General features: G+C 44.9%; 1 protein-coding gene across 5 annotated transcripts in view; it reads left to right on the forward strand.

The window, feature by feature from the left end:
- Positions 1-6998, forward strand: part of USH1C (USH1 protein network component harmonin) — a 66688-nt gene extending 59690 nt beyond the window's left edge. For 2 of the 5 annotated variants that reach the window (XM_075187552.1, XM_075187553.1), the window contains exons 21-22: positions 675-730; positions 2677-2784. In XM_075187552.1, coding sequence (XP_075043653.1) covers positions 675-730; positions 2677-2752 — 132 coding nt within the window. In that variant the 3' untranslated portion in view covers positions 2753-2784. Of the gene's footprint in view, positions 1-674; positions 731-2676; positions 2802-6781 lie in introns of those variants that run through there. The other 3 variants (XM_075187555.1, XM_075187556.1, XM_075187554.1) reach the window with 3 other exon arrangements.
- Positions 6999-9950: the final 2952 nt, after the last annotated feature.

A 9950-nucleotide genomic window follows, 5' to 3' on the forward strand; every position in this document is an offset into this window, starting at 1 on the left:
TGAGTCACTCTGTCAGTCTCTATATTGAAGTCTCTATATTGATTGCCTGTTATTTACCAAATCCAATATAACTAACATACAAGGTCGTCAACAAAATTGCACCGACATACATCTCCTACCTTGTCTCAAAATATTTCCCAACTCGACACCTCCGTTCTGCACAAGATCTGAGTCTCTCTTCCACTCTCATCACTTCCTCCCATTCTCGGCTACAGGACTTTTTTCGGGCTGCACCCACTTTGTGGAATTCCCTCCCTCGCACAGTAAGACTTTCCTCTGGTCTTCAAACGTTCTTTGAAAAACCCACCTCTTCAGACAAGCTTATAATATTCTTCAACCACCTTCTTACCCTCCCTAGGTTACCCTATTACCACCCGCTACACAGCCCTCTGACCAACATTGCTGTGTGACTGATATTACAGCCCACTAAATACTTTTTACCTTTGCAATCTGGCTGGTCCAATGTGTAACGCTTACCTTCATGTATCAAACTCCCATTGTCCCATAGACTGTAAGCTTGTGAGTAGGGCCCTCTTACCTCTCTCTATGTATTACCCAGTATTGTTTTATTACTGTTTGTTCTTAATTGTAAAATGCTAAATAATATGCTGGTGCTATAGGAATAAATGATGTATTTAGAATATTAGATACTTAATGATTGCATCTTTCTACAGGACTGGATTGATCTGGTCATAGCCGTCTCGCCACCCAAGGAATATGACGATGAGGTGTAAGTTCTCTCACACTAATTCTCCCCAACTAGCAGAATGTGGGGGTCCTGCCATGGGGGGATGTTAGAAATATGTATTTGGGTGGGATTGGCATTAACGGTTCAGTAATGACACAATGGAGGTATATGAAACGCTGCAATAGACTCAGATTCAGGGTAATTACGCCACCTCTCCCCTCGTTCTGTCTGACTTTGGTGGCACTGCCTCCGTGGCACATTAGGAGATGGTGCAATAAAGCAACCATCAGACATAATAAATGTTTCTACTTATTACAATTATTCTGGAGTTGTATTATTTTATTAAATCAAACAATTTGCTGTAAATATATCAAATGTGTGAGATTTGCAGGATAGTGACCGCCGCCGTCTTTCACCCCGGATTTGGGGCTTCTGTAGAACTCTGTGACCTGTTTGTAAGTTTTAGTAGTGTTGCTCCAGGGCCAATTTATCTTGAAGTGAAAGTTATATATCAGGACAGTCAGACCGCACTCTTCACTGTTCCTTAGTTGTCAGAGAGCTCTGGATTTCTGTGAAGATCCTTTGTTTTATTCCCTTGTTCATCAGATGCCGCCATCTTTATCCCAATGCACCTGCAGCCTGGCGCTCGTAGGAGATAAATGAGGTCTCTAATATGTCTGATGCGCAGCTTAGATTCGGCGTTCTGCCGGGTCCGTACAGCCCATCCTCACCGCATCACCTGTTGATGTGACAAGAAGTGGCGGCCGGACTATACGCAAAGCGCAAACAGCAGATAGAAGATGCAGCAGACCACAGAGCTTAATAGTTCCGCTAGGGTGGAATTTGTCTCTAAATATAGGACAATCTGGACCACATTTACATTTCCCCCCTGAGGCTATCCATACATACAGCAGTTAGGACGTCCAGTTTTTTTTATTTTTGACTAAATTGGCCCCAAATCTCTTTATCCGAGGTCCCAACTCGCCCAGAATCCTGATCGACACAATGGAAATGTCGGCTGGAACCGGTGGATGATCCCATCTGCCGGTAGCTGACTGCTTGGGTGTCAATGGTGATATCCACAGGTCACCACTAACCCAACAACCTCTCCTGTCCAGAGAGGCGTCTCCCGGCGTACCTTCCCGTCCTTCGTCAACCGGCAAGTTTCTGTCCTTCATGTAGATAGTACGGGTCATGGCCTTCTCCCAATTACTGCCCTCCATAAACACAACTGTAAGCTGTATTCACAGAGAAAAGTTACCATTTTGTTGTAAAATATGATGAAAAAATCGTTTCTTCCAACCAAATCACATTAAGTGAAATGTCCTTTCTTGGATATGGTGATTAATAGTTAATTAGGACTTGTGGTAATATGTGGATTAGACATAGAGGAACAATAAATCCGTCCCATTTGGGATCACTGTGGTTACATAGGTCTAGAAATAAAACCATCAAACTAGTTATCCATAAAGAGAGATGAACGCGCAGAGACCGCGGTGGGCACCACTCAGTGCTGGGATTGGGGGATACTTTGGAATTACTGTAACTATATACACCCTGCAATCATGACACATGGAAGCAATGCACGTGATGTAAGCAAAGGATGGATCAATAATGTCCAATATCATCCATAAGTTCCTGATATGAGGATAGTAGCGCTCAGTACGCTCGCGATTGTGACTGCGCAGCTGGGAGATCAACGAGGATAAGTGCGAATATCTGGTGACCAAGTTTATGGACATTCCTGTAAGACCTGGACATCCGTCTCTCATTTCACGCTCAGTTTAAGGTCCGCGCAGCGATATCACCACGATTATGGCGCATGCGAGGCTGCCTAGAGCAATTTGTGTTTATGGGTTAACGATCCTATGAAGAATCAGATATTAACTTTGTTATTAATTAGACATATACATTGCACAGAGATTTAGTCATAAATTCTCTGTACAAACTCGTGTATCATAAACCAATGTTGTCTTTTCTCTGTCCAGCCGTCCAGCAGACATGGAGCTGTTTGGGAACAGTGATTCTGTGTATAGACAGGGATTTCTGCTGCAGCTGCAATAACTGAGACTAAGAAGACGCAGGTTACAGTGTGTGACAGATAATCTGCATCTCTATGGCATGGTGCAGTGTGATGCATTATAGAGACTGGTTACAGTGTGATCTCTGCATGTCGCATGGTGCAGAGTGACAGATAATCTACATCTCTGTGGCATGGCGCAGTGTGCCAGATGATAGAGATTCAGTTTACATCGTGTGACCGCATGGAGCAGTGTGTGCATTATAGAGACAGCTTACTTTGTGTGATCTCTGTGCGTATTGCATGGCTGTATGACAGATGATAGAGACACAGCTTACATTGTGTGTGCACAGGGTGCTGTGTGGCGGATGATAGAGACGCAGCTTACATTGTGTGTGCGCAGGGTGCTGTATGACAGATGATAGAGACGCAGCTTACATTGTGTGTACGCAGGGTGCTGTGTGACGGATGATAGAGACACAGCTTACATTGTGTGTACGCAGGGTGCTGTGTGACGGATGATAGAGACGCAGCTTACATTGTGTGTACGCAGGGTGCTGTGTGACGGATGATAGAGACGCAGCTTACATTGTGTGTGCGCAGGGTGCTGTATGACAGATGATAGAGACGCAGCTTACATTGTGTGTGCGCAGGGTGCTGTATGACAGATGATAGAGACGCAGCTTACATTGTGTGTGCGCAGGGTGCTGTATGACAGATGATAGAGACGCAGCTTACATTGTGTGTACGCAGGGTGCTGTGTGACGGATGATAGAGACACAGCTTACATTGTGTGTACGCAGGGTGCTGTGTGACGGATGATAGAGACGCAGCTTACATTGTGTGTGCGCAGGGTGCTGTATGACAGATGATAGAGACGCAGCTTACATTGTGTGTGCACAGGGTGCTGTGTAACGGATGATAGAGACGCAGCTTACATTGTGTGTACGCAGGGTGCTGTGTGACGGATGATAGAGACGCAGCTTACATTGTGTGTGCGCAGGGTGCTGTATGACAGATGATAGAGACGCAGCTTACATTGTGTGTGCGCAGGGTGCTGTATGACAGATGATAGAGACGCAGCTTACATTGTGTGTGCACAGGGTGCTGTGTGACGGATGATAGAGACGCAGCTTACATCGTGTGACTGCATGGAGCAGTGTGTGCATTATAGAGACAGCTTACTTTGTGTGATCTCTGTGCGTATTGCATGGCTGTATGACAGATGATAGAGACGCAGCTTACATTGTGTGTACGCAGGGTGCTGTGTGACGGATGATAGAGACGCAGCTTACATTGTGTGTGCGCAGGGTGCTGTGTGACGGATGATAGAGACGCAGCTTACATTGTGTGTGCGCAGGGTGCTGTATGACAGATGATAGAGACGCAGCTTACATTGTGTGTGCGCAGGGTGCTGTATGACAGATGATAGAGACGCAGCTTACATTGTGTGTGCACAGGGTGCTGTGTGACGGATGATAGAGACACAGCTTACATTGTGTGTACGCAGGGTGCTGTGTGACGGATGATAGAGACGCAGCTTACATTGTGTGTGCGCAGGGTGCTGTGTGACGGACAAGCACAGGAGGGTTCTTTAGACTGTTGCTGCAGCTCGGTGGCTCAGTGGTTAGCACTTCTGCCTCACAGCACTGGAGTCATGAGTTCGACTCCTGACCATGGCCTTATCTGTGTGGAGTTTGTATGTTTTCCCCGTGTTTGTGTGGGTTTCCTCCGGGTGCTCCGGTTTCCTCCCACATTCCAAAAACATACTAGTAGGTTAATTGTCTGCTATAAAATTGACCCTAGTCTCTCTCTCTGTCTGTCTCTGTGTATGTTAGGGAATTTAGACTGTAAGCTCCAATGGGGCAGGGACTGATGTGAGTGAGTTCTCTGTACAGCGCTGCGGAATTAATGGCGCTATATAAATAACTGATGATGATGATGTCTGCTGACGTTTCCCCCGATGGGTGGTGATGATATTGTGGAAACGTCATTCATATTTTTTATAAAGTCATGTAGTTTTAAAGTGCCCCCGGAATGTTAGGGTGTTCTTAGTAATTGCCCAATGATTCCAGGGGGTATATTTACTAAACTGAGATTTTGAAAAAATGGGGATGTTGCCTATAGCAACCAATCAGATTCTAGTTATCATTTATTTAGTACATTGTACAAAATGACAGCTAGAATCTGATTGGTTGCTATAGACAACATCCCCACTTTTTCAAAATCTCAGTTTAGTAAATATACTCTCTGGTGACAGATCATCAATAGAGCCTCAATGTTGCAGCGTATTTCTCTCATTTTACTCTGCAAATCTCTTGTACTGTGAGTGACATCCAGGAAGAACACAAACAGCTGAATAGCGGAGAGCTACACGTGATTGACAGTTGTCTCCTCTGAGATGCTGCACAGGGTAACAGAGCGAAAACACCCCGTGCGCCCCCTCCCAAGTCCTCTACCAACTCTAGACTGCCCAGGCTGGTTTCCATCCACCGGAACAGCGAAGTATAACCCCCCCCCCCTTCTCTATCATAGCGCCCCCCGTCCACCCCCCAAGAAGCTTTGAGCCCCATCCTGAAAATCCGCTGGGCCTCATCCTGACCGACCTGGACCGTGTTGATCAGGGTAATTTACAAGAGTGGGAGCCCTGGATTGACACATTGGCCCACTATGCTGGGGCCACCGTTGTGACAAAAGGCCCATAAGAATAAAACATGGTCCCCCCAAAACTATTCCGGACCCCTTTTATTATGATCTGTCATAGTCCAAATGTGAATCCCTCTAAGTGCCGAGGTTTATGAGTGGCCCGGGGGTTACAGCAATGTGAGGTCAGATGCAGTTTGAAGTTGTCTATAAATTAAGGAATCTTCTTTACCTGTAATTACATAGCCCTGCAGTAACACTGTCAGGTCACTAGGTGGCACTACATCTCCTAGAACAGTCATGTTAAATGACTATAATACTCCAGTGGCAGAGAGCCCGGATGTGTCCTTACCTTCTTCTGTAATGTCCTTTTATGTAGATTCTCCCATACCTTTATCCGTCCATCCCCTGTACTGTATATAGATGTATACTACAGGAAGAGGCCAAGTCCTGAAGGGGTTAAGCTTATAATTAGTGTCAGGAAACTATTATTTTACTGACCGGTTGGTGGAAACCTAGTAACAGCTTCCAGCAAATAAGTCACAAAGAAAGAAAATAATTGGTATTAGGGCATTCGTTACCTTTCATATCGGTCATTATCAGATTATTGTATAGCGCTGAGGAGCATAATATATAATAATATAATGCACAGAGATCTGCCTTTCACCACCATATTTCCACGTATTATGTATTGTTCCATGTATTTATATATTGTTACACTTCTGGTACCCCAGCATCTGTGTATAAGCTGCTATACATCCTGTGATCTGATTGTACAGTCCAATCTCTGACTGACTGGGGGCAGTTCAACCAATGATGTGCAGACAGGACAGAACCAGCGCAGTGGGCGGGGCAGGATGGATCTGCGCAGAATGCGGGACGAGATTGGTACTCGTCATTGTTGGGTTTTTTCATGTCTGTCTAGATCAGAGTCACCCTGATATTTACAGATCAGTAAGCTGTATACATCTATATAATTATCTGATATACGTCTTTCACTTCTCCACATAATCTCTTCTTCCAACCACAAGATATCCCCCCAATATATGTATATTCCAGTGTGCTCTGTTCTCATACAGCTGCTGGAACCTCTGCACATTAGGTCATTCCCTGTGGACTATTGTTTAATATTGAAACCACATAAAGACGGAAATAAATATATAACAGTAAATAGCAGAGAACGGAAAGCTGAATGTATTAGTTATCTCATCAAACCTTGTTTGTGTATTGATGTAACAGTCTGGACTGATTGCAGAACAATATTTAGAATGATAATGTATTGTTTAGGAATAAATCCATTTTCTAGCTGTAATTGCTGGATTACAGGACTCCTCGTTTATTTATGATGGAAACAGATTTTGTGGATGTATTTTCGTGTATTACTTTGTCACGTACCAGTCTCACAATATTCTATTTTCATTACTTTATAGGACATTATTTTAAAGAAAGAAATGTACAGAAGATAAAGTAAATGTCATCAGAGGTGAGATTCCAGATGTAGGAATTATGCAGATTTACAGCAATAACGAGACTCATTATGACACATCGCAACGGACGTTCAGAGACGCTCTGCTATACATTATCATTATCCATATCTGTCCCCATTATCCGTCTTGACCATTAGTATTAATTAAATATGTAAATTCAGCCGTGTATTTTTTTTGACATTAGAAAAAAACACTGTAGAAAAGTTCCAGATGTCAGAGGGTGAATTATACGGAGTCTGCAGAGTAACCAGCTGCACAATTACTTCCCACTATATTCTGTAACTATTTACATGAAACGGGAGCGCTATGAGTGAGTGTGTCGGGTATATTGTACTGACGTTACATACATTGAGGGTACGCTCCTGAGCCGCAGTATATTCTAGTATAAATAATGGGTGTATAATGTCCATATAACATTCTTGTGCTGTTATTGACGGGTAAAGTCATCTAATTACTTCATTATGAGGATTTATGTTTTGTTGTAGTCTCCTGGGTACGTCCGCAGCTCTGGGACAAACACTGACTGCAGGTTTACAATCTGTTTCATATATAAATTGTCACTTGGTGGAGATGGAATCGATGATTACAGCTTATTTAGGCGATGTATTTATGGCCTGTGACGCCACTGCTTCTGTTGGTGATAGAGGGAGGGGGGGGACTAAGGAGCCTCTGAGCCACAGAAATGTCCCATTACCAGCTCTGGTTCTGGTCAGTGGGGTCCATCAGAGAAGACAGAATCCTAATGCATCTAGTTGTAGGAATCGGCCACTGTGCATGGTACTTCCTGCAGGGTATAGAGCCCCCCGGTGTCCTGGTCCGCAGAGTGGTCAGTGCAGGAAGAGATGGGGTGTTGTAGGAAAGGGTATGGTGGGCAGGGAAATGTGTGGCACGCAGGATACCACACGGCCACTTAGAATATACCGCTTCTAGGATTACTCGCCCAGGTTCCTACGACACGAGGACTCGCAGGTACACGGGATGTTCTCCCTGCTCAGTTTCCCACACAATTAGTATAATGACCCTTAGTGTCGGCCATCATCCCCGGACAGGACACAGATGGCTGCAGATGTTCAGTAGAGACCAAATAATAAACACTGGGGTCTCTCCATCGGGGAACGGGAATAAAACAAGGGGTGAAAGGGGAACGAAACAGGATTTAGCTGCTAATCCCAGCGGCCATGACTCATATCCATAACTCCATTATTATATATTTATTCTAATAGCCGACGTCTCAGACACAGAGATGATTTGTATCCGTTATACTAATGGCGGCAGCTACAGTGGTTTTTGTGGGAAAGTAATCTCACAAGGTGAGAAGGTACCAGTCTCGGGGCCCTGCCCGGCCCACGTTCTGGGGGTACAGTGTGTGGAATGAGGGTGAGATCTACTGTAAAATGAGGTACATTTACTGTTACAATACATGGGGTGAAATATTCATGCTGAAATTAGAAGTAAATCCACGTGTCGGCACAAAACTATATTCACAGATTTATACATTGGAGAGGGGGCAACGAAGGAAGGAGTGGGGTATTTAGGTCCAGAAAGAGGGGGATAAAGGGAATTATGAAATTGGTGTCCACAATAAAATAACTGAAGACATTCAGGACGGTTCTAACCAATATCCTCACCGCCAGCATAGGTGCCAAACGCTCTATGCTGCCGTATCGTACCCATGGAGAAGCTCCGCCACCTGATGTCGGACCAGACACTGATGCCACCGACTGGCTCTGAGCAGAGAGAGATGCTGGCGGAAGGTGATGGCGATGTTCCCTGGACGCTGCTCCTCACCAGTGACGGAGGGAAAAGCAGAACAATCGCCGCACTCTGAGCCCCACAGACCCTCTCATGACGCTCAGCCTTGGGGAGACAGATCATTGCTGCATTAGTACAAAACTAATTTCTAGCGGATGAAGGAACCAGCAGAGATAAGTAAATGAGTAAAAACATTTCTCAATTACAGAGGCACAAAGTGAACGTTATTGCTCAAAATTTACATTTATAGATTGAAACCATCTCGTGCGGATGATCTAATATGAAACGTTCTATCCCTTGGCTGGGGGCAAACTGATGGGGACGATGCCCCCTCGGATGACAGATAAGTAGGAAGGGAGACTGCAACCTACTGACCTTAGAATACCTGTGTAGATAATTCTGATCACCAGCACTAACACCCAGTATGGGGACCTGCGGACCCCCTTTACTTTACATCAGTAGCTTGGAGCCCTCTGGGAAACTTGGTTCTGGAGGATCCGCATTTGTGAAAATAAAATGTGCCGGGACCAAGAGCAGCAGAGTTACAAATAAAGGAAATATAAACACAAGGACCCCTGACCAGTCCACCAACCCTTCCTCAGTACCGTTGTATCTGTCTTTTTCATGTCTAATCATTCCCCTCGATTTGAAATAAAAAAGCAAAGAAGGTCATTTGCGAAACTCGCGTAAAATGCCTAGTAGTGTTATTATCTATAGAAGACTCATGATCGCCTGACCATTACACCAACAGGGTCTGTAATGACATTGAGCCTGATTCATTAAGGAAAAAATGGAGCAAGTTGTCACCTTGGCAAAACCATATGCATTGGAGGGGGAGCTAAATTTAAAATGTAGGGACAGATTTATAGTTGGGGTAGGGCAGGTCAGGCACTGATGTTGGATGAGAAGGCCTGGCTCGTAATATCTGTTCTAGTTATCCCAAAGGTGTTTGATGGGGCTGAGCTGACACTCCATAGTGTACTTGCAGCCATCCCAGTGGTAACCTGTGGTCCGCAGAGCTGACACTCTACTGTGTACTTCACCGCCTTTCCAGTGGTAACCTGTCTACTGCAGAACTAACACTTCATAGTGTATTTGCTACCATCTCTCCAGTGGTATCTGCCGATCCCCACTACTCTTCTCCCCGTGTTGTCTGCCTTTGCTGACCATCTTTGCATGTTCTCCTAAGGTGTTTCGCCTGGTACTCCTAGTAGGGTCTGCGAACTGCGGGATAGATGCAGCAAAGGCCAAACCGCCTTGCAGCGGTTCCTGGTGAATACCGTTTCCCCGTTATACTCTGCGCCTTACTTGAGTAGTTAAAATCTGGACAAACCGAAGGATCCATTTCCTGAACCGTGAC

Source organism: Mixophyes fleayi, chromosome 10 (genome assembly GCF_038048845.1).
Source record: "Mixophyes fleayi isolate aMixFle1 chromosome 10, aMixFle1.hap1, whole genome shotgun sequence".
In the NCBI taxonomy this organism is placed as follows: domain Eukaryota; kingdom Metazoa; phylum Chordata; class Amphibia; order Anura; family Limnodynastidae; genus Mixophyes; species Mixophyes fleayi.